Genomic DNA, 26,268 nt, shown 5'->3' on the forward strand with positions numbered 1-26,268 from the left:
TCACCTTGGTTTTTTGTGGCTCCCGGTAGGCATAAGAACTCCTGTGACTGATGACCCCAAATTGTTATAGCACATATCAGTTCGGATAGCTTCAAGGAGCCTGCGGAGCTCATGCAGAAAATTGCATTTCATTACATTCAACACTGGTTTTTGTTTTGCTTCACTTCCTCTCTGGATATTTTTTCAATGAGAGTGATCATAATAATCCCCTGGTCCCTGTGTGTCTGTGAGGAGGCCAGGTTCTGGCTCCGGTCTCTGGTAGGCCATACAGGACTCCTGTGGTTGATGTGATTCAGTAGGGTGTAAGCCATGTCAGTGAGATAACTTCAGGGAATCTAATGAGGCTGTACCTGAAGAGGCATTTCATTACATTTTTTTTTTCATGATCACATACTCACCTTATCATCCTCCGGCTATACATGAGATTTAACAGCCCAGTAGTAGTTGTAAAATATATTGGACATAACCTTACTGAAACCACCACGTAAGTCATAAATACTGATCCACAATATAAGTAACAAGAAATACTCACAACAGTAACAGAACTGGCCAAGTCAAAGGCTCAAGGCTCATGCACAAATTTCTGCCAACAAAAAATATTATTTCATCTAACCTTCATCGCCGCTTTCTGTTGCCCGTTGCCCTGTATACTCACATGAATAGACTCAGCAAATTGGCCCAAAAGGTGTACCGTATCTACAACATTCAATTGCTGTTTTTCTTTGGAAGCCTGTTTCCTAAAGGAGAAGGTTTTAGGTAGAATTTACTCCAAGCTTCACACACTTAAATGACTGCTTCAAATATTTAACAAATAATTCCATATGCCAGTTTGGTTATTATCTTATAAGTGAATTCATTACAACTTGTTTGCACTAATAGGGATTTGTGGATGGAATGGGATCTGGTAGTCTGAATTAATTGGCATTTCCTTCACTGCTCTTGCAACCTTTCATGAAAAACATTTTATTACAAAATAATATCTCCTGGACAGACCTTCTCCCAGCACCAGAGGTAGAGCATTCCTCATCAGCCAGTAAATGTCGACGTAGTTCTGGTAGGAAAGATGCAAGGAGATCGCCACGTGGCACTTCAACCACACCTAATAATACAAAGACCCTTCCTGTAAGAGCAACTCGGGCAAGAACGTTGCCAACCTCATACAACCAATCAGATGAAGAGGATGCCTCAGGTTTGTGCCAGCCATTTGAGAATTGATTGATTAAAGAATAAACATTGTGCAGAATTTGTGTGTAAGCTCTTTTGGTTAAGTGTGTAAGGAGAAGGTATCTGATTACACATACAATTTTCACACTTTTACACAAACACACTTGCAGCTGTAGTCATTGATGAAGGCAGTAATGCAAGGGATGTTCATTTTGTTGGCTTTAGTGAACATAAATGGTTATCATAACAGGTTGGCAAAAATAGAGAATTTATGCATGTTCATGAAGAAATGATTATGGATTTGAGGAGGATTAATGAAAACCTGTGAGAGCTCTAGAAGGAGACAAGCAAGCTTGGAGTCAGGATGCTGCTAGTCTGAATAGGAAATTACCTAAAGCAGGAATTTTAAGTAAAGGAATTAATGAAGGAAAAAGAGAGCTCAAGAAAGCAAAAAGAAAGATCCTGGAGGTGTAAAAACAAATAATCAAGTAAATCTTTAGAAAAAGTCAAATCAGATCTAGATGCTAGCACATACAATAAGTTAGGCAAAGTTATTCAACGGGGAAAAGAATTTTGGTTAGTAAAAACGGTCGAGTTACAAATGTTATTGTACTAAAAGCCTGAATTTTGCCTGAAACGGTATGCGTATTAGTGGCTTTAGGTATTGTATGTACTAGCTCTATCTATAAATCCAACATTATGTTTGTAACTCTTCATCAATGTGTACTTTTACCTGAATAAAAATTTGAATTTGAATAAAAGAAAGAGAAGTGTGAGAAGGATATGCAACAAACTTATGCACAAGTGGCCAGAGAGAAAAAGTTTGCAAAGTTGTTAAGGAAGCCAGAATTGTAGTACTCAAACAAGCACAGACATCAGACATGAAATAAGAAAGGATCTGTCATACACCTCTAAACTGGAACAAGACAGTTGATAGAAAGAAGTCATAGATAAAATTGTTGGGTTAGTGGATGGTCTTATAACAATACACAATGTGATTACAGAAGAATTGGTAGATAAAAAAAAAGGAAAGAATTGCCCATTAAATATTACCCTAAATGGAGCAAAACAGATGGAAGAAGTACTTAGGAATGCTAGAAAATTGCATAGTGATAGGAAATTGTGGTCATTGAAACGAGACCTATTAACACTTTTGCATCCTAATGATGCATTATGCGGCATAAGACCAAAACAAGCAGACTGGGTGATGATGCAAATGGCATCATGCTTTAAATTTTGCATAGTCTTAATATTAAGTATAAACATTGTGAGTGAGAGAGTTTAACATTGGGCTGTGTGCTCACCGGGAATGTTCGGCCTACCTTCCAGTGCGATTTGGGTGCCCCGCCAGGGAATGCGAACATGTTAAAGGAAGACAGACAGTAGTTTAATCTGAACATTGATGACGCAAAATTATTAAATATAGGTAGGAATTAGGAAGAAAGAATTTTTTTTGGTTAGGTGGCATAGATTGGATTGTTTATGAAATGGCGCATAAAAGCAAATCAACTAAATTATTAAAGGAAAGGAGGTGGGAACATGCTCTTGAAAATATTTGTACCACCATAGATGGGGTGAGATAAACAATTCTGGAGTTAAGTGATAAAATATATGCAGCTTAAGATGCCAGATATTACCGTAGTAGCAAAGGCTAGTACTGAGGTTAAATGAGGTTGTATTTCCATAGGGCTACTCTAGAGATGTATCAGAAAGATTAGAAAAGGTGGAGGCTTTTCCTGAGCTGGTGAAAGAGCAACTGAAGGTAAGAGAATTTACTCAATAACCCACGAGAAGTTAGCGTGATGACATTGGAGTTATGTAAACTGGTCGATAAACTGATAGGTATTAATACCTGCAGTCCACCAGCAAGCAACGCATGAACAAAAGGAAGATCTAGATAACAAACAAGAGGAGCCTTGTTTGAGAGAAATTATAATAAAAGCAGGTAAGATAAATTTAGTTTTAATAAACTTGGGAACAAATAAACCAAGACCTCGCAGAAATTTGCTGGAAAAGTCAGTTAGATGATGCAGACTTAAACCAGTGCTGTGAGAAAATAGGCACAGTAGCACTAGAAATATGTGCAAGTCACTAAGGAGGAAGAGATAAACTGGAATGAGAACAGTGTCCTCTCTATAGATGAAGAAAACAATTGCAGAACATCCCAAATGCTCCACTCTAACCCAAGAACAATAAAGAAGGCTATGTAGAGAAATACAAATAGTTAAGCTAATGTTGTAAGGATCATATAAACTCCAGGAGAGGCAAAAAGATCAAAAGGCTATTAGAGAAATATGAAGGAATCCATAATACTTTTTCTCCTATGTGAAATCTAGAACATAAACTACATATTGCATTGGGCCCTTGTAGATGGGTGGTATATAATATAATATAATATAATATATATATTGCATATTATATACAATAATATATACCACTGGGTGGAACAAGTTAAGTGAGGTGATGGATGCCAAAACCATCAGTACAGGTAGTTTCAAAGTGTCATATGACAGATAACTTCACATAGGCAAAATAAAATTTTTTAGCACCCTAATAAACAGCATGAAAGTAGAAGAACCGGACGACTTCTTTATGCGTGATATCCAAACTCCAGAGAATATAACTGATATCAACACATACGCTGCAGATTTTGAAAGAGAAATTGACAACATGCCCATGCACTTGGCCTGGGATCCAGGACTAATGGAATTCAATATTTATAAAGAAATGCAACGTGCCAGTAGCACAGGCACTAAGTATAGTGTGGAGGAAGAGCTTGGATATGGGAGAGATACTAGATGCACTTAAATCAGTAGATGTAGCTCCTCTACACAAGAGAGGGAGCAATGCATTGGCTAAGAATTATAGACCAGTTGCACTAATGTCCCACATAATAAATGTACAGTATTTGAGAGAATGACAAGGAGTCAGGTCTCCAGTTTCATGGAGACCAATGACCTCCACAACCCAGGCTTAAATGGATTTAGAGCGGGAAGATCATGTCTCTCGCAGCTACTCAACCACTACAACAAAGGCACAATCAGAGAACACCGTAACACCGTATAAACACCAGAGGTCCACAGTTGTTCAACATCCTCCCAGCAAGTATAAGAAATATTGCCGGAACAACCATGGACATCTTCAAGATAAAACTGGATAGTTTTCTTCAAGATCTTCAAGAAGTGCTGGACCAACCAGGCTGTGGTGGATATGTGAGCCTGCGGGCCACTCCAAGCAACAGCTTGTTAGACCAAGCTCTCACAAGTCAAGTCTAGCCTTGGGACGGGCTTGGGGAGTAGAAGAACTCCCAGAACTCCATCATGCAGGTACCAAGCTCTCATAAGGCCAGGCTTGAGGAGTGGAACAACTCCCAGAACCCCATCCAGGTACAATCCAGAATCCAGATACTTGGTACAGAGTACTGAGTAGATAGGACATCCACAAGCATAGCTCTCATCCTGTAACTACAGTTAGGTAATTACACACATTCATACATACCGGTACTATTTCTGGGGGGAGCCCCTTGAGGCTCCTTGGAGCTAATATGGTAATATTGTGTCAAACTGCCTAGGTGCCATGAGTCGCAGAGTTCTTTTCGGCCTACCAGGGACCACAAGTAAGGGAAAAGCTTCAAAGATTGGGTCTGGCTGAAAAAAAGAACCAGAAGCCTCAGTGGGATCATCAGCCTCAACTATCTCCAAGCAAAAATCAGAAGGGGCAAACCCTGGAGTTGACCGAGCCACATTCCAAGCTTAACCATGCACTGACCCCCCCCAAACCCTCAGGAGCCTCGGGGTCGGAAGCATGGGAAAAGGACCAGAGGGAGGGAGCACCATACCCAACAGAGGAGGAGGAAGGAAGGAAGGAGAGAGAACTTGATTACACGTGTATCCATGTGATGAGCGATCATGTTCCAAATGTGAGGCAGCATAGGAATGATTGATCTCTATCCATTTTTTAATGTTAAGTAATTACAAAGTGTAGTTACTGGATGAAAGCTATGCTCATGGTGTCATGTCTTCCCAGCATTCTTTGTCATATAACACTCAAAACTACTGACTGATTTTGGCCTCCACAACCTTCTCACTAAACTTGTTACAACTGTCTACCACTCTGTTTGCAAAAGTGAGTTTTCTTGTATGTCTTTGGCAGCTATGTTTAACTAGCTTAAATCTATGACCTCTTCTTCTTGAAGTTAGAGGTCTCAAGAATTCTTCCTTATCAACTGAATCGTTTCCCATTATTATTTTGTACATACTGATCATATCGCCTCCCATTTCACCATCCATGTATATAAAAGTTACATGTAAATTTTGTTTTCATAGTGTGAGTATTTATATCTACAGTATTTTATTTTATTTTGCATGTGTTTGCTTTGAGGGAAACACTATTTACAGACAATATTGCTCTCAAATATCTTTAATATTGACTATATATATTTACATTACAGATGAAACCTCTTCTGGTGTGGCATCACTAGATGGAAATGAGAGTTCTCGAGAGCCATGGGAAATGGATGAAAGACAGTGTGATCCCTCATCAGTAAGTCCTCCATTAGTACAGCCAGAGATAGAGAATATTGCCAGCCAACAGAACCTCACTTACTCTAGTGTACCAGAAAGCAAAAGTCTAGATACACGAAATCAGACAGTTCAGTCAAAACCAAATGCAATTCATGGAAACAGCAGTCATCCAATGTCTGTAAGACAAGACAAAGTTGAGTCTGTTTTGTCCAACAAACAACTAAATTCAAAGGATAGCAAACATATTGTACAGGCTATCATCCAGTCCACACTCTCTGAACCTGTCAGTAAAAGTTCCAAACCACAATTGACTTCATTGAAAACCAACACACCAGCTACTACATCAAGTACTCCAAAAGAAGTCACTAAACCTTCAGTTTCAACACAGATGCCAACTCATAAAAATGGCATCTTCCAACAGAGTAAAACGACATCACAGTCTCCGGTAGTCTCCTCCACAGTCACCACTCCAGCTAACAGTAGCCCACAAGTATCTGAATTGTCATCTATGGCACAAAGTGAATCTCAAAATGTATATATTCCAAGACTGATCGATGGCCCCGTTAAAGATGGATCAAAGGTTAAACCTAAACTATGGACTCCTCACGACGTGGCTCAGTTCCTAAAGACAAATGATTGTGGGGCGTACTGTGACAACTTTGTATTGCAGGTAAGATTTTGTCAAATTTCCTATTGATAATTAAGTAATTTGATAGATTTATACTTATTATTCCTGGACCCTGACCTGAGGGTGGACAGCGCTTCGGATTCGTAGTCCTGAGGTTCCGGGTTCGATCCCTGGCGGAGGTAGAAACCAATGGGCAGTTTCTTTCACCCTGATGCCACTGTTACCTAGCAGTAAATAGGTACCTGGGAGTTAGACAGCTGCTACGGGCTGCTTCCTGGGGGGATGTAACTAAAAGGAGGCCTGGTCGAGGACCGGGCCACGGGGACGCTAAGCCCCAAAATCATCTCAAGATAACCCTCATTTCTTTTAGTGCTGTCTGTCATCAATGCCAGCTCATGGCTTTCTGGCCCAACTAATATCTTAATGTATCCTATCCTCTTACAGTATTTTATATGCAGTAAACCTTCTGCAGCAGAACTGTAGGGCACAACCTATCAAAGTCTGTTATTTTTATTTTATTTTTTCTGTTGGGATCCCCTCTGTCTTCCTGGAGCTATCGGACTGATGTACGCTATATTAGTCTGAGGCATCAGTCAATAGAGTTCAGCCTACTGGGGCCCACGAGCCAGAAACTGGCCCTCTAAGAGAAACACAGGTAGCAATGGCATATGGAAACCCCCCCATGTGTTTGGGAGCATTCCATGTCTGCCATTGACTGGGGTTAGGCACCCAGAAAGGTAGGCATAACAAGAAATCCACAAGGGCCGTGACGAGGATTCAAACCTCCGTCCGAGATCATCCTAGACGCTGCCTTAATCGACTGAGCTATGACATGGTCAAAAGAGTTTAAACCAGAAGTTATACCTAACTTACTTGGATCCTGCAGCCTCTCCGAGACACAAACCAGGGTTTTACACAACTCCCCCATGCACTCGAGCTATGTCAATGGGCGGTTCTACCTCTTCGCCCTTACTTCATTACACATAGAAATCACAATAGCGTGGTGTATCAAATGAACAAATCCACAAGGGCCGTGACGAGGATTTGAACCTACGTCCGAGATCATCCCAAATGCTGCCTTAACCCTTACACTGCTCAGGGGTCCTTGGGACATTTACACCCCTGTGCGCAAGAAAAAAAAAATTCAAACATTTTTTTTCGTCTTCTAAACATGTTAAATTGTGTCCCCTGAGCACGGAAAAAAATAAAAAAAAAATCGTAGGTGACATATTTTGGGCGCAATTGACCGAGGAAGTCTGGTAAAAAGTGGGCGTTGACAGAGCGGTCGTCAGACCCGGTCAGCGTCACCCGCGCTGACAGATGGGAGTTGCCACAAAGATATTATTACCTAATTGTTTCAATGTCTCCGATTGATTTTTTCTTAGTTTTTTTGCAGTAATATTATTCAATAGTGTGTATTGTAATATATTTATATAATAAAAGTGGTGAATAATCGCTATACTCAAAAGTATGATGTGCATATTAGTGATTCAATTATTATGTTTATAAAACAATAAACAAATAGTTTTGCTGCTATTACACTCTATACACAGGTTATATATAAGTATCTGCATGTTTTGGTCACCATAACGAACCACTAAGTTGGTATTGAGAGTCGAAAAAGCAACGAAGAGTTACCGCCACACACCAGCCAGCCACTCGCTGCCACTCCCTCAACACACGCACTAAACTTTCTCCCCCAACAATACCATTTGTGGTGTTATTACACTATATACAGACGTTATATATAAGTATGTATATATTTTGTTCACCACAACTGTACAGCTAGGCTGATATAGTTAGTTCAGGCACTAAGAGTCGTCGCTATACACAGATGGCGGCTGGCGGCTCCCTCACTCTTTCAAGGTCACACGCACTAAACTTTCTCCCCCAACAATACCTTTTGCAGTGTTATTACCCTATATACACATATTATATATAAATATCTACATGTTTTATGCACCGTAACTGTACACCTAAGCTTGTAGTGTGCCCAAAGAGCATAGTGGCCACCCTCTAAACAGCTAGACAAATCGTGCAGACGACGTCACCTCCGGTCACCCATATGGCTCCTCCCAGCATAATCCTTTTGCTGTTATTACACTAATACACACATTATATATAAGTATCTACATTTGTGTTCACCATAGAGAACCACTGACCTTGTATGGTGAATGCAAACAATAACAGGTAGCCACACAGTCAGTAAACGATGCTGTCTCCCTCCATCTCTCAGCATCACTTCTCCCACAGCGCTAATTATTACAACAATCCTGCTATTATCACAACCCTGGTTATTTATATCACAGTCATTGGTCATCTGTAATATTGTCATCACTAAATAATAACAATTATATATTTATTTTGACATTTTTCGGCGATGCTGTGGTCACAAGCTGAACATCAATGCTGTTCGCTCATGCTGCGTGCGCCGGCCTTGGTTGCTCCAACAGTACTGTGCCTCTCACACTTGAGAATATTGCCCTCGATTTTTTTTTAAAATGGCATCTGTTTACAAGAGCCCTGAGGAAGCTACTGTGAACCCCGTGTAGCCGTGGGCCATTTGAATCAGGCCTGGCACCCTATGGCGTATATATACGCCATGCGCACCATGGGACATGTTACTCAGGGCGTATATATACGCTATGCGCAGTTTAAGGGTTAATCGACTGCGCTACGACATGGTCAAAAGCGTTGAAACCAGAAGTTGTACCTAACCTTACTTGGAGAGGTAAAGCAATTTTCACCAGAATAGAGGTTTGTTTTGGGACGTTTACCTTTCTGGGTGCCTGACCCTGTCAATGACAGACATAGACTGCTTCCAACCACACCGGGGATTTTATAGGCCATTGCTTCCCATGCCTCTCTGAGGGGGCCAGGTTCTGGCTCGTGGTCCCTGGTAGGCCCACAGAACTTCATACACATGACTGATGCCAAAGTCTGACATTAGCATATCAGCCTGGATAAGCTCCAGGGAGCCTCTGGGTCTCACCCAGAAAATGGCATTTTATTATATTCAACGCTGGTTTTTTTGGTATGATCTAGAATCCTCGACTCATTTGCCTCTATAGAGGGAGCCAGGTTTTTGCCTCTGGTCCCCGATAGGTTTACAATGACTTGCAAGGGCATTGTAAGATTTGAAATAGGTGGAGCTACTGCATTACTAACAATCGGGAGCCACCAAGGACCCAACAGGCGAAGTAGTTTCATTACATTCAACGCTGTTTTGTTTAATCCACTATTCTTTTGTTCAATCTATCATTGGATGAGTCATGCCCTTTATGCATTAAACAAAATCAACTAAACCAAATTGTAATCTTTATCCAACAGAATATCCATGGGTCCAAATTGCTAACATTATCCCAAAATGAAGTGATGGGCTTGACAGGAATGAAGGTAGGACCATCCCTGAAGATCCATGACCTGGTTCAACAGCTGCTGGCTCTCGTCAACCCTGCACAGGCTCGCTACCAGGCAACTCTCATGAAAAGAGGTCTCTCTTTCACATGAAATTGTCATTTAGCAAGAAATTACATGTTTTGGAGTTCCTTCTCGTGACTGCATCAGTACAAGTTTAATGCAGAGGAAAGATTTCAATATTTAATTTTGTCTTTTACATATTGCATATCTCATTGTCTGCAGTTTCACTCAATATTTGGTGGTGTTTATATGACTGGTATTTTTTAAGCACATTCTCAGAACCTTTTGTGAGTATGTTTGTCTTAATAATTGTCAGTATCTTTTAAGGCAGGAAAATATTGAGGTTTGTGTTTATATTTAACAGTCTTTCTACATTTATAGTCAGATACAACCGAGAGGTGTGAACTTTGTTGCAATTATCTGTTAAATAATGAATTGTATAGATCAGTATCTTCAACCAGTGAAAGAATAATAAAAGTCATTGACTTGTATGGTCTCCTTGTTTGTTTTATTCATTTCTCTGTGTTTCAGGTAGAAAATGCAACTTGTATGTGGTCAAGTCATACAAATGCAATATTATATTTTATAAGCAAAGAATCTTAAGAAATAAATTTATCGATGAATTCACCAAAATCAATTTGTTGCATATTAAAGTAAGTCATTATTTGACTTATTTATTTTTATTGATACTGAATGTGATGTATAGCTTTTACCAAGGATTTAGTTTGCAAATTTTGTACATTTATAGCAGTGTTTAAGATATGCAATAGAAATGTCAAACTAATTCAAATGGAAAAAAGGCTTTTTGCTACATATGTATTATTTACATAACTGATTAGTTTCTTTCATAAAGTAATCTACATACTGTGGAAGAATAAGATCACAACTCTTGGGGATGTGTGTTTCTAGTTTTATACCAGTGAGAAAGGACAGGTATTACAAACCAAAAGTTCTGTGTGTGTAGATAACAGGAAATTGTATATTGAAATTAATAGTATTAGGAACTGTACATATTTGTATGATGTGTATATGTGCTAAGTTCTAGTGACTTAAGGCCACTGGCATAAGTTATGATCTTGTAGTCTCGCTGTTGCATTTAGGCTGATAATACTATTGATTCGGCCTAAAATCAGCAAATTGAAATATCAAAATAGTAATTAAAGCCATTTAACTTCTTGACTGCAAGCAAAATCTTGCTTGTATAGCCCTCTTTTTCCAATACGTAATCTCATTCTCAGGGTTCCCGAGGGGTGTTTACATACAACCAGTTTTCTTCTCTTCTATTTTTAACAAGTTTTATGGAGGTACAGTACTGTATGTGGTATAAAACAATAATAGTTAAATATGCATGCAGATTCTTCACAAGGCAAAAGACTACTCATTCAGTGTTAGGAGTATACCTGCATATCAGGTGCAAGGTCTGCATATACATGCATGTGCTGTAGTGTTATAGTCCAATATTTGTTTTCTGTGGAGATTTCTGGTTCAGTTACTGACATGTTCTCGTTCTTATTTAAGTGCATGATTAGGTGCGCAACCCTCTTTTTTTTTTTTAACACTGAAAAACATATAATATGTGAATCCCATCTTGGTGGATAATGTTTTGAATTGGCATAGAGATACCCTCTAAAATATTTAACGTTTTGCAGCTCTAAATGAAAAAAAATTATACTGTAGTCCTGGTGTATGCTCAAACTTAAATAGCATGTGTATTTTGAACTTATTTATTAATAGTGCAGTATATTTTTTGTAATTATTATTGTCATGTGTATCATTTAAGCAAAATGGAATGAAAAACTGAGTTAATTTTGCACAAATTCCTCTACGAGAGAAAATTATATTAAAGTTCTAGTACTCTATATACATAACACAGTCATCCAGTTAATTGCTATATCAGAATTTAACCTTTTGCTTATGCTGTGCTGTTACAGGATTAGACCTGAAGCTACCCTGTGCTGTGTTTTATTGTATTGTCTTTGGGGAAATTGTTTCAGGTGCCATTTTCCTCTTAATTAGAAATGCAAAATATCTGTGTTGTGACACACTTTGTAACCTAGTCTTGTATGTAAGCTGAATCAAATGGTATCTCTCACTCTCAAAATAGGTAATTACACACACAAGTGTAGTTACTGGATGAGAGCTACGCTCATGGTGTCCTGTCTTCACAGCACTCTTTGTCATAACGCTTTGAAACTACTGACGGTCTTGGCCTCCACCACCTTCTCACTTAACTTGTTCCAACTATGTATGTATGTGTGTGTGTGTGTGTGTGTGATATATATATATATATATATATATATATATATATATATATATATATATATATATATATATATATATATATATATATATATATATATATATATATATATATATATATACAGTATATATATATATATATAATATCGTAAATAATAGCCAGAACTGCACTACGTGGCCTAGTATGTAAGGTAAAATTTGCTTAACAGGCAGAACGAGTGTCGTTATTTTCACATTTTTTTCCAAATTGGTTCTTTTCTAGCAATAATATATTATGAATTACTTATTTATGTTAGTTAAGGTAGTTAGGTTTCATCAAATTTCTGTTGGTTTTAACTGTAGATATTGTAGAACAGGTTGATGACCGTGAGTGGTTCCCAGGGACCGTGAAGGTATAGAGAATTTGAAAAATAACAGGCAAAACAAATATGCATGAATGAAAATTTTTTATATGTTGTAATTCAAAACAAAAGGAGTGTCAACAACAAAGATTGCTGCCACCTGAAGAAACGAACACACAACAGATGACCATTTTGAGGGTGTCACTGGAAGAAATAATGAAAGGAGGGTTTTCTTGGCTGGTCAGTGATTGAGGATTTCCTAAAGATTTAAGAAGGAAAATTTCTTAAATTAAATTGAGAAAAAATTGAGGCCTGAAAAAAAGTAAAATTAATACTCTAAAAAGGAAGTACTTTTCACTAGGATAAGGAAATGTCATACTTGACTGACAACGTAAAGGAATAGTAAGGATAAATAAAGGAGCAAAAAATAAACTTTGATAAAGCAAAACATCTGAATGTGTTACACACAGAAATCACAAGAGTGTGATGCATCAAATGAACAAATCCACAAGGGCCGTGATGAGAGTTCCAACCTCGTCACGGCCCTTGTGGATTTGTTCATCTGAATGTGTGTAGGAGGAAATAAGAAATAAATTCCTTTCTCTAGAAGGTGATGAGGCTTGGGAAGACTGTGAAATGGTACATAAAGACAAACCATCAAAATCACTAGAGGTTGGGAGACTGAAAGAAAAAAGTAGTGGGAACATTCCTTAAAATCGTATATTCTAAACAGTATTAACATAAATAATGTCAGATAAAAGAAAATAATGGAGCTAAAAATATATAATTCAGCTAAAGATGCCAGATATTGCAAACGAGGAGTCAATAAGGTGGCTGTAACAGGGTTCCCCCAACACAATCGACTTGAGATTGGTCCAGGACAAACTGAAACGTTCTCGTCCCTTCACTTTCTAGCGTGTGGTTTGGTCAACATGCCAGATACTGTCACACTAATAGGCAAAACCTGAAGCTAATATTTTAAATGAGATATTCGTGAGGAACTACTCAAATTGGAGATGACGGAAAAATTAGAAAAGATGGAGTTGTTGCCATGCTGGTGAAATAACACCTAAAGGTAAGAGAAATAATAATAATAGACAATCCCCAAGAAGCTAACATAATGGCACTGCAGGTTTGGAATCAGAATGATGATTGATCATAAATGCCTACAGTTCACCAGCTGACAACACATGGGACAACAGCGAAACTGGGTGACAAATGGAAAAGGATGGTCCTCATGATCGTGAGAGAAGTTATATTGTGGGCAGAATAGGATAAATGACAACTGTTGATACTTTGTGACTTCATCTTGAAATCAATAGAGTGTGAGGCCTATGAAGCAAGAATGGAGGACATTTGGATTCTTAGCCGATACATGGAAGAAAAGACAGACTTATTTCCCATCTACAAAAATGGTATCAGAGAAGGCTCTCCAAATTATAGACCTATGTTGACAAGTGTGGTAGTCAAAACTAGAAAAATAGTTAAAATCAAATGGGTAGAACACCTAGAGAGAAATATACAACAACAAGACAGTATGATTTTCAAACTGAGATACTGTCACAAATCTACTTAGTTATGATAGAGCCACACAGATTTTACAGGAAAGAGCTGGTTGGGTTGATTGTTTATCTGGACCTAAAAAAAGGCTTCTGACAGTCCCACAAAAAAGGTTGTTCTGAACACTGGAACATGTTTGCCATGACAGGCAGACTGTTGTCATGGGTGAAAAATTTTCAGACAAAAAGGTGAGGGCAGAAATAAGAGGCAATTTATCAGACTGGAGGTTTGCTAATAGAGTACCTCAGAGTTCAGTTCTTGCACCAGTAATGTTCGTTGTCTATATAAACGATCTACCAGAAGGAATGCAAAACTGTAGGAACATGTTTGCTTATGATGCTAGCTACTAGGAATGAGACTTAAGTGTGTGGAGCAACATTGCAAATGGAATTCAATGTGAATACCATGCTATGAAATGTGGAATAAGAGAAAATGGACCACACAAACCTACAAATTATGTGAAAGGGCATTGAAGAACTCTGCCAAAGAAAGAGATTTAGGTGTGGGTCTGGATAGTAGACTATTACCGGATGATCACAAAGGACATAGTGCAAACCAAGTGCAGTGATTGTATGGCACCCACATCTCAAGAAGCACATTAGTAAATCTGAAAAGGTGCAGAGACATGCTACGAAATAGCTTCCAGAACTGAAAAACGAAAGCTACAAGGAGAGGATAGGGGTGCAGTATTAAATATGCCAAACCTAAAAGATAGAAGAAAAATAAGCAAAACAGTCACTACATACAAAGTACTAACAAGATTCAACAAAATTGACAGAGGCATTCTTGAAACCTGCAACTTTAAGAATAAGAGGATACAGATTCAAGCTAAGGAAACAAAGGTGCCAAAAAAGTATTAGAATTTTCTCTTTTGCAAACAAAGTGGTAGCCATGTTGGAACAAGTCAGGTGGTGGCCAAAACCATCAGGAGTTTCAAAGCTTTATATGACAGTACTGGGTTGATGGGACACCACAAGTGTAGCTCTCATCCTGTATCTACACTGAGAAAATTACACACACAAGTTTCTTTTGCAAACAGGGTTGTGGATAGTTGGAACAACTTTAGTGAGACGGTGGTGGATGCCAACACTATCAACAGTTTCAAAGCATCATATGACAGAGATTATAGGAATACAAAACAACGAGCATAGCTCTCATCCTACGACTACAGTTAACTAATTACACCTATATAAATTACACATAGACACTCACTCACTTTCTCTCATTCATATTATATATATATTATATATACAGACAATGAGTCACAATAATGCAGCTTGAATATATGAGAACTAAATCGCACACCAGAAGATGAGGAGACGACATTTCAGTCCATCCTGGACCATTATCAAGTCGATTGTCATAATTGACTTGATAATAGTCCAGGACGGATTGAAACGTTGTCGTCTCCTCATCTTCTGGTGTGTGGTTTAGTTCTCATATATATATATATATATATATATATATATATATATATATATATATATATATATATATAATACATATATATATATATATATATATATATATATATATATATATATATATATATATATATATATATATATATATAAAATTATATAATCTAATGTGTGTGTGTGTAAATCACGAAAATTAGCACGTGATGAAAAATGTGATGGTGTCAGACCACGGAGGAAGAATTGAAACAGGAATTTCCTTAAGTACTTTCGTATATTAATACATCTTCAGAAGGAAGGAATGAATGAAGATCTTTGATTCATTCCTTCTGAAGATGTATTAATATACAAAAGTACTTGAGGAAATTCCTGTTTTAATTCTTCCTCAGTAGTCTCACACACACACACACATAATATATACATATATACATACATATACATACATATACATACATACATACATACATACATACATACATACATACATACATACATACATACATACATACATACATACATACATACATACATACACACATACACACATACACACCTCAGAGATATTAGAAAGAACTTTTTTAGTGTCAGAGTGGTTGACAAATGGAATGCATTAGGAGGTGATGTGGTGGAGGCTGACTTCATACACAGTTTCAAGTGTAGATATGATAAGAGTCCAGTAGGCTCAGGAACCTGTACACCTGTTGTTTGACGGTTGAAAGGCGGGACCAAAGAGCCAGAGCTCAACCCCCGCAAGCACAATTAGGCGAGTACACACACACACACATACAGAGAGAGAGAGAGACATACATAATATATTTGTTGTTGTTTTATTTTATATAAACTTTGTTACACAAAATGAGTTAAAACCTTTGTTGCATACTAGGTACAAAGTCATTTGTTACGGGCTGTCGAGTTCCTCCAGCTGCTCAGATGGCAGGCAGGAACCCTGAATGCAATGCACATTTTCCCTCTGTATCACTACACTGAGGCGCTGTACAAGGAAGCTTGCATCTCTTCAATCTTTAGTTTCAATTCGCTTAGAACCCAGTCCCTTCAAAAAACTAGTGGCACTTTTACCCCAGGCACCAAGTGTCTCGGAAGCAATAGGTAAAATATGAACAGTACTGTATATTGAAAATTATTGAGTAATGTAAAGTTGGGCTTATGACCACAGATATTCCCATAATCAGGAGCTGAGCTTCATTAAGTGTTGAAGATACCTGCCTGTTACCCATTATCCGCTAATTTTAGCTAAATACTTATAGCATATTGGCATTGTATACTGTATACTCCTTCACTCGTATTCATGCAAAATGTGCAGGAAAACTGAGAAGATTCCGAGACATACCACAAGGTTAATAATGAAAGTACTAGATCTGAGGTCTGAAGTAAGGCTCAGCATTAAACCTACAGACACTGGAGAGAAGATCTATTGGAGACATGGTCACAACATGAAGGATAATGAGAGAAAGATATAATACACACTGTTCCAGATGAGAAGTAAGCCTCAAGGGAACAGGTGGAAACTAGAATTGCAAATTTGCTATTTGAATGTGTTTTAGGTAGTGTACATAAAGTATGAACTTCAGGAAGAGGTTGTTGAAGCCAATTAAATCAACTGCTTTAATAAAAGTCGATATGACAAAACACTGGAACTTTTTAATAGTTGTTGCCCCTGCTTGTGAGTATTGGCAGCACCGACCTTTTTGTTTCCCAAAAATATAGTGAAAAACATTCAAAATTAAAAAAAAAAAAAGTTGTGCACTAAACCAAACTTACAATCTCGGTTTCTCTTGTCAGAGTAATAATGGAATGTGGGACCCCCTGAAGACAAGTAGCTTCCACACACTTGGTTTGGAACAGTAGATCCTCTGGCTCTAACAATTGTTCCCATGGGGACAATGCTCTTTGATTTCAATACATTCATATATACACTTTAGTAACACAAGCTCGTACAGTACAGTATATATAATCACACATTTCCAATGTCTCCCCCTTACGTCTCTCAAGTAAGTATTATTAGACAATTTTTTAAAGGAACTATTCTCTAGATTTTTATTGTTTGATGACACATTTACCTCATATGTTGATTACCTAACACATTTTCTATATACAGTATATATTTATATAACTAAGCGCTGGACTGAGTGCTTCACTTGACTGTAAACTTAGGTATTGTGATATTGCAAGTAACTCACCTTCTCATTACCTATGTTTATTATTGCACAGTAGGTGGCTAGCAAGTGTTAGTTGTAACCTCTGGATTTTAGTTGCTAGCAGATAAATTAGCATTGAATTTAAATTATATAGAGTAATTATTTGTTCAGAAACTTATAAGTAGGAGCAAAATGAAAGGTGAATATTGCTGACAGTTTGTATTATTTGTAGAGTGGTTGTAAGGTGAGCCTCTCCATCACTTAACTATTGGGCAGCATTGTGAAGAGTAAACCATGTTCAGCTTAACATCCCACTGGACAGAAGTAGAGCTATCTCCACACGTTCAGACAAGTTTAGAATTGGCCAAAACTTCATTCATTCACACGAGAACCCTTGGTACTCTTTTTAAGAATTGACTGTAGTATTCAAATTATTTAATTCGGGTACTGTATGTAATATTGGGGTAAACTTATAATAATCTGACCAAAGCTTTCTCTGTTATCTTTTGTTATGTTTTTAACTGTGGAATAAAAACAAAGCTGTTTCAATTGACAATAAGAGCTTTTTCATCCACATCGTAGTCAAACGTTTTGAATTGTTATGTCTTTGTGATGACACTTTGTTTTCTTATTTTGTGATGACACTGTTCTCTTAGTTATAATATTTATATGCAGAAATTCACATCATAAAAGTGCCTTTTAATGAAGGCCCTTTTTCCACTTGTTTTTTACAGGGCTTGCAGTAAAGATGATCCTAATATTCATTTTACTTATGTGCGGCTGTGTTTTAATATTTTGTTTTATTTTTTGATGTTAAACCCAGTGTGTTCAAATGAACTGCTAACTGCCATAAACATACAGTAATGTAAGGAGGCGCACTTGTCTACTCATTACCATTGCATGCATACACTGTTGTACTAAGAAAAATCATTTATACAGTAAAACTGGTCTAACTTTTCTTTGTGTTTATTTTTCTTCTGGAGGTGCTGGTTGCAGTGTTTGGAAAAAGGAATGACTGCACTCTTGAAATGCTTAAAGTGAGAGGCATTTGCTCTGTATGGGACAAATAAAAGTTTTCGTAGCTGCATTCTTTGCATCACCGGGGGGCAACCAAGAACCAAGGGCAGGGAAGAAACACCAACACACCTTATTGTGAGACCAAGACAGCTCAAGAGGAGCATGAGCCAGTTGGAGATGACAGAAAGCATGAGAAAAGTTGATTAATGCCACCAAAGAAACATTGAAGCCCAATGCCAACAAAAGGGGCTCCAGCAAAGCCAAACAATAAAAGAGGGGGGACAGTAATACACATAATATTCTAACCATCAAAGAACTAAGACAAGACGGACAAAACCACCTGAACAGACACAGGAAATACAAAAGAGATGACAGGAGCCCCAAGAAAATTCATGATGTTTCATGAAGTGCACCCAGGGACCCTCCTTGGCCTTCCCCTGAGCCCAGGAAGTCACATGTAGATCCCAGAGCATAACTGTATTCCATGCCTGATGCTGGAGTTTACAGGCATCATCCCAGGCTGGTGGATCAGAGTGAAATAGTACTGCCAGAGAAAAAGTAAGTTCCAAATCCCTGGCGTTTATTAAGGGACGGCTCAACTGTCTCCGCCATCGACGTAGATGGAGCAACCCCCAGAGGTGACCCAGCTACTTCCACAGCTGAACCCTGTCCAGACTCCAAAACCCTCAGGTAGTTTTGGAGCAGGGAGAAGGACAAGACGCCTAGCAAGTCATGCCCGGCAGAACTGGGGATGGTGATGGAGGAGCAAACATAGAGTAGGTGGAATTTACCAACACTTTCAACACTAAATCCTTAAACACCATCGGGGCCAACCCTGGGACCATCCATTCAATCACCAAGCTGTCACTCTTGTCATAGAGGCAAGGCCACACATTTTGAAACCTTAAATTACCTGAGGACCACTAACACTACTGGCTTCGATTAGGACAGGAAGCGGCGGCTTGTCAAAGGTCCCCTGATTTGTCCTGATGATTTTTAAAGCTGGACTTCAGCAATGAAATTCAGCAAAAATAAAGCAATGAAAAATTCAGCAATGTTTTGGCATTTACTGCTTCAGTGGGTGGGCAGTTCCATGGGCCTATAACCATGTGTGTGAAAAAGTATCTCCTGTTGTCTGTCCTACATTGTGCCTTGTTGAGCATGAACTTGAAACTGTTGCTCCTTGTTTGTGTTACATCTCAACCTTTGAAGATGTCTGAATTAATGTCCTCAAAAGTAAACTAACTTTTATTAGTCTGATTAAGAACCAGCTCATAACTATGCATGTTAGTGGCTTTGCAAGACTGTAATACTCAAATACCAGTGTTATGTATTCTCACAACTCAATATACCTTCTCTTATATACTGTATATAAATAAATATATAAATAACTAAAATAAATTGTTCAGTATTTAAAAAGTTTAGACGAGATTAGCCCTGTCATGCCTTGTTTACAGTGTTGATAGCCCTGTGGCCCTCAACCTTTTCTGGTATGAGAGTTGACTTGGTTCTGGAATTGTTTGTCACCCAGTGTTGTACTTTCTCCAAAGCACCTATGTCCTTCTGAAAATGTAGTCTCCATGCTTGGATACAGTAATCCAAGTGAGGGTGCACCAGAGATTGATACAGTTGAATCAGTTAGTTTAGTTCATGTATTATGCACCCCAAACCTAGCTTGTGGTTAAAAGTCAAAGGTACGCTTTATTCTTGCTAGGGATTGGTTACCGTTTATTTACTGCTGATCCTACCTGTTGTAAAACTTTCAGTCAATGGTGGATTTTGATTCCAAGGTCCTTTTCTTCATAAATCTGCTGCAGGGTAATGTTATTAATTTGGTAGTTGTGGCGTGGGTTGTTATGTGCTACATGCAGTCTTGTATTTTTCCGTATAAAAAAGCACTTGCCAATCTTTTGACCATTTGTGTAGTTCATGTAAGATCTTGTTGTAAGGCTTCAATATCATTTTCATTCTCCACTTTACCGTACCATAGATCTTTATCCATTCTAGTATTCTGCCATTTATTCTATGTGCCTGTAATTTCCTTCCTAGTCCAAGGAACCGGTGACCAGTAGTCCACCTTCCCTCCCTTAATTTCTCCCCTCTCCACCTTTCTCCCCAAACATCTCCATCTCCCTTTCTCACACCTCTCTCCTCTCCCCCCCCCCCTCCAGTGAGGCCTCACTAGAGGGAAGTCCACGGTTCGAGTCTTCTAGAACCCAGGTGAATGGAAATTCTGGCATTAGAAATAATGCGGTTTGCTACAGCCCAAAGGATGGCCACACTTTCCTAAACAATGGAACTCACAGGCTGATAACTTGAGCAGTCTTGAGAGGTACGAATTACCAGGAAAAGCCCCTGCAATTAAATCTCGCGACACTGAAAAATAGGAACGTTAGGGGAAACATAATATTGCCACTTACAAAATTCTCAGAGGTCTTGACATGGTAGATAAAGACAACCTTTTTGTCACGGTTGGTACACGAATAATTAGAAGATACAGGTGGAATATCAACCCCCAGATCTTTTTCTCTCCTTGACTCGTGCAGGATTTCACCTCCCAGATGGTACCTTATGTTCGGCCTCCTGCTCCCTTCCCCTAATTTTATTACTTTACACTTACCTAAGTTAAACTTTAGTAGCCCTTTTCTAGACCATTCCTCCAGTTTGTCCAGGTTAGGTAAGGTAGGTCGTCCTGTGGTCTAGGTCTATCTTCAATTGTCTTTATTCTTCTCATAATTTTTGCATCAGCAAACATTGAGAGAAATGAGTCTATACCCTCTGGAAGATCGATTACATATATCAGAAACAGGATTGGTCCAAGTACAGTAGAGTCCTGTGGGACTCCGCTGGTGACATCTCGTCACTCTGGTGTCTTCCCCTCCTCATAGTTACTAGCTTTTTCCTGTTGCTTAGATACTCCCTTATCCACTGGAGCACCTTACCTGTTATTCCTGCCTATTTCTCCAACTTTCATAACAGTCCCTTATGGGGTACAGTGTCAAAGGTTTTCTAACTAACAGTCTAAGAAAACACAGTCTGCCCACCCTTCTCTTTTTTGCCTATTTTCTGTCGCCTTGTCGTAGAATAATATTAAACCTGTGAGGCACGATTTTCCATCCCTGAATTGTGGTGCGTTACAAAGTTCCTTCCCTCCAGATGTCCTACGAGCCTTTTCCTCACGCTCTTCTCCGTCACCTTGCATGGTATACAAGTAAGGAAAACTTATCTGTAGTTCAGTACCTTTTGCCTGTCGCCCTTTTTGTATATTGGGACTACATTAGCTGTCTTCCAGCTTTCTGGTAGGTCTCATGTTTCCAGTGATCTGTTTTACACCATAGAGAGTGGCACACTTAGTGCTTCTGCTACCTCTTTTTAGTATCCCTGGTGAGATTTTGTCAGGCCCAACAGCCTATGTCAAATTCAGCTTCAACAGATTATTTTTGATGTCATCTCTTTTATGCTCAAATTCCTCGAAGGTTGGTTTACCGTATCCTCTCTCCGTATAGAACTGCTGAGCAACTCCTTCCTCTATTGTGAAGACCTCCTGAAATCTCTTGTTTGAGTTCTTCACACACCTTGTTATTCTATATGTATCTGTTCTCTTTTTCTCAGTTTTTATCATTGCTCCTTCACTGCTGTTTTCCTCCTGGTGTAGCTGTGGAGCAGTTTTGTTTGGGTTACTTGGGTTTTGGCTTTACTTGCGATGTCGTTGGTGTGGGCGGAATTAAACCCAAAGTCGTAAAGGAACTTTTAGATGAATTATGTCTACTATTGAAACTTCTTTTCGGAAAATCTCTGGACCAAGAGATAGTTCCCTTAGATTGGAAATATGCAGTTGTTACCTTTAAAAAAAAAGTCAAGAAAGAGTTCAGCAGGAAGAACAAATCCACAAGAGCCGTGACGAGGATTCGAACCTGCGTCCGAGAGCATTCAGCAGGAAACTACCGTCCGATCAGCGTGACATCACACATCTGTGAGCTCATGACGGGAATCCTAAGGAAGGGAATCATTCACTTATCTCACCGTGAACAATCATGTAAAATCAACGCAACATGGATTTATTACAAATAGATCCTGCCTTACAAACCTGCTCACATTTTTGGAAACAGTAACCAGGGGGCCAGATTCACGAAGCAGTTAAGCAAGCACTTACGAACGTGTACATCTTTCCTCAATCTTTGACGGCTTTGGTTATATTTATTAAACAGTTTACAAGCATGAAAACTTGCCAATCAACTGTTGTTATTGTTATAAACAGCCTCCTGGTGCTTCGGAACTCATTAATTGTTTAATAATTGTAAACAAAGCCGCCAAAGATTGAGAAAAGATGTACAGGTTCGTAAGTGCTTGCGTAACTGCTTTGTGAATCTGGCCCCAGCTATTCAGGCAAAGGACTTCGGGTTTATGTACTATACATGGACTACTAAAGCTCTCTGTAAAGTACCACATGAAAGATTAGCAAGGAAAGAACAAGCACACAAAATAAATAATAATAATTATAATAATTCATTGTGTCGGGGGACAGGCAGCCAGAGTATATTCATACACGTTAGACTTATATCGAGGTGGTGCAAGGGTCTCCCATGCCCTTACACCATCCACAGCTCTGCTATTCAACAAATCTCTAGTGTCATACATTCCCTGATATCTTTAAAAGAGCACGAGTAACGCCAGTTCATAAAGGAGGCGATACATCAGACAAACAATTGCAGACCAATATCAAATCTACCAATATTATCACAAATATTTGATTTTTTTTATTTATAAACAGCTCTACTCCTACCTCGTAAAATTGAACATACTAAGTCCCTGTTAGTTTGGCTTCCGCTCCCAAAAAGAGTAACAACGATGCAATTATTAGTCAGCTTGATATAATCTACATAGCCCTTGACAAAAATGAGTTCCGATTGGGCTCTTCATTGACCTGAGAGAGGCCTTTGATACTGTTAACCATAACTACCTCTGATTTAAACTCCACCATTATGGAATCCGAGGTCTTGCCCTGGACTATATTCGATCCTATCTTAGTGACAGACACCAATATGTAGCCATCAATGATATAACCTCTCCCACTCTACCATTAACCGTAGGAGTGCCATAGGGCAGCATCCTAGGACCTCTCCTATTTTTTATATACATCAATGATGTGCCTAATGTCTCAAACATTCTTAAACCTATATTATTTGCTGACGATACTACCTTCATTTACTCAGACCCCAAACCACACACACTAAATAATGTTGTAAATAACGAATTAACTCATTCACTCATGAGTTCACTCATGAATGTCAACCAACAAACTCTCACTAAACATAGAAGAAACCTGCTACATCTTATTTGGAAGCAAATCAACAAATGCAATTCTGCTTCAGATAGACAATGTTAACATCAGCAATAAAAATGACGGAAAGTTTCTTGGCTTATACATAGCCAAGAGACTCAACTTCAGCACCCACATACAACACATAACTAAGAAAGTCTAAAAAGCGGTTGGTATACTTTCTAAAATCAGATATTATGTCCCTAACTCTGCTCTCCTCTCTTTATTCTACGCTCTAATCTATCCCTATCTTACATACGGTATCTGTGCATGGGGGTTCAACCACTGCAAACTACCTCCAGCCCATCATCGTCCAGCAAAAATCTGTTATCAGAACAATATCAAACTCTGTTTTCAGACTGGTCCGGTTTGGTGCCTTCTATTGACAATTACTTACTTACTTTCAGACAACACTCACCCCTTCCCCCCTCCTGTTTAAATCCTTAAACATGTTAAACATAAACTCATTCCATGCATTATCTTGAGGCAGCTTGACGACTTATATTGAATTTTGTAACTAGTTCATCAAGATTGTAACTTGCTTAGCTAAATGAATTGTGGGGTTCAGTCCCTGAGCCCATTATGTGCCTCTGTAACCCTTTCCACTACCGCCCACAAGATGGGTATGGGGTGCATAATAAATGAACTAAACTAAAAAAGCTATATTTACAAAACCCTGTTCTTAAATGCAAACCATGTTTTGAAACTCTTACTTGACAGATGCAATAGAACACATAATCACCACACCAGAAATAAATATATATCTCTTTGATATCCACAAACTAAATCTGTGTAAACACTCTATGCAAATAAAGGGGGATTTAGTCTATGGAACTCACTCCCTAACAAATTAAAAAGCTGTCCAACCTACGCCTTATTAGAAAGTAAAACCAAAAAGTACCTAATTTCATCTTCATAGTTTCCTACCTAATGCCTTAAACTCGCACTGTATCTTGTGCTATCCACTCCCCTAATATATGTGCCTAAGCCATTCAACTTCACCATTGCAATCATTACTATCATCTTATATTATGGTTGTTATATTGAACGCATATTTGATTACATTATACTAAGAGATAATCCTCAAATTATGCTACAATGTACCTTCTTGTATATAAATAAATAAATAAATAAATGGGTTATAAACTAATGGAACCGCCTACCCGCCTAAGTTGTAAATGCCAGAACTGCACTAATTTAAGATCCAAATAGATAAAATCCTCAGAACAAATGGAGGAACCTTTGACAAGCCGTCGGCTTTCTGTCCTCGTCGAGGCTACTAGAAAGAGATACTGGTAAATTCCAGGCAAATTCTCAGGTAAATTCTGAATTAAATTCACGAAAATAAGAGAAAAACTATAGTCAATTACGCTCGTTTCTCCTTAAAATATATTTTATGCATTTACCAAGACGAATATAATTAGAAATACGACTTTTCACCGGGAAAAGAAACAATACTTGATTTTTCTAGTAATTTACTTAGTGTTTATAAGTTATTTTCTTGTAAATGTTAGATAGTGTGGTTGTTTGAGGAGTTGCGTGAAGGTGTTTACAGTGTGCGGGGCTCCTGGAGGCGGCCTTCACTCCTCCCAGACATTACATATTACCCGACTTGTGGCTACCTCTGCACCATGGAATCAGGTAATTCGTTAAGCGGATTTACAATGGACAGTAAAGCAATGTGTTGTTGTGTTATAAGGTATGTTTAGCGTGCCAGTAGTGAAGATATGAGTGTGTGTGTGGGGGCTCCGTCAGGTTACTTTGGGATCATCAACATGCTCATTTATACCATGCCTGGCCGGCCTCGCACTACACTGCCTCACCACACACACACACGCCACAGCTTCAGCCTGGACAACCACACATCTCAAAGATAGAGTCAATTGTGTGTGCTGTACCTGGATCTTGAGTGGCCTTTCGACGGCGTACCTCACACCAGCTTCCTGCTTTGAGCTACACGCCTGGCTAAAATCCTGTCCTACAAGTAATTATCCTAAGAAGGCACCAAACTAGGGGGAGTATCTAACATCCTACCTTACAAGTAGAACCACCTAGGTATACGTACTAGGGAAGGGAACTATCAGGAGAAAGCACCAATTCATTGACTAGCACTTGGAAGAGGTCAGGATAAAGATTTACGATGGGACGGGGGACGGTCGGGAATTGAACGCTGACCTGGGTGAAGCGAGACCGGCGCTCTACCATCCGGCCCAAGTGATTGGGCAGGTATACATACATGGTGGCTGCTTATATGACATCCTAATTGGAAGAGGTGGCCCACAAGGCTTCATTCTTAGTCCAACCCTCCTTGCTGCTGCCCTAGCAGATATACCAGTCAACAACCTTGTCTACCTGTCAGTATACACAGATGATCTTGTGACAGGTTGTGGTATCGCAGCTATGCTGAACCAAGATGGTATGGCTCTCCCTCACATAAATAAAAAAAATGCTGCTATTGGCCT

At 38.8% G+C, this 26,268-nt stretch overlaps 2 protein-coding genes across 13 annotated transcripts in view; both read left to right on the forward strand.

Annotated features, from left to right (window-relative positions):
* The window catches only part of LOC123767128 (MBT domain-containing protein 1), a 52,823-nt gene extending 42,590 nt beyond the window's left edge, over positions 1-10,233 (forward strand). For 6 of the 10 annotated variants that reach the window (XM_045756650.2, XM_045756651.2, XM_045756648.2 and 3 more), the window contains 3 exons: positions 992-1,189; positions 5,615-6,357; positions 9,646-10,233. In XM_045756650.2, coding sequence (XP_045612606.2) covers positions 992-1,189; positions 5,615-6,357; positions 9,646-9,825 — 1,121 coding nt within the window. In that variant the 3' untranslated portion in view covers positions 9,826-10,233. The remainder of the gene's footprint in view (positions 1-991; positions 1,190-5,614; positions 6,358-9,645) is intronic. The other 4 variants (XM_045756654.2, XM_069304856.1, XM_069304857.1 and 1 more) reach the window with 3 other exon arrangements.
* A 15,107-nt stretch (positions 10,234-25,340) lies between these two features.
* LOC123767127 (protein IWS1 homolog) overlaps positions 25,341-26,268 on the forward strand; it is a 37,013-nt gene continuing 36,085 nt past the window's right edge. For all 3 annotated transcript variants that reach the window (XM_045756645.2, XM_045756646.2, XM_045756647.2), the window contains exon 1: positions 25,341-25,447. In XM_045756645.2, coding sequence (XP_045612601.2) covers positions 25,438-25,447 — 10 coding nt within the window. In that variant the 5' untranslated portion in view covers positions 25,341-25,437. The remainder of the gene's footprint in view (positions 25,448-26,268) is intronic.

The sequence above is a fragment of the Procambarus clarkii genome, chromosome 53 (genome assembly GCF_040958095.1).
Source record: "Procambarus clarkii isolate CNS0578487 chromosome 53, FALCON_Pclarkii_2.0, whole genome shotgun sequence".
Taxonomy (NCBI): Eukaryota; Metazoa; Arthropoda; class Malacostraca; order Decapoda; family Cambaridae; genus Procambarus; species Procambarus clarkii.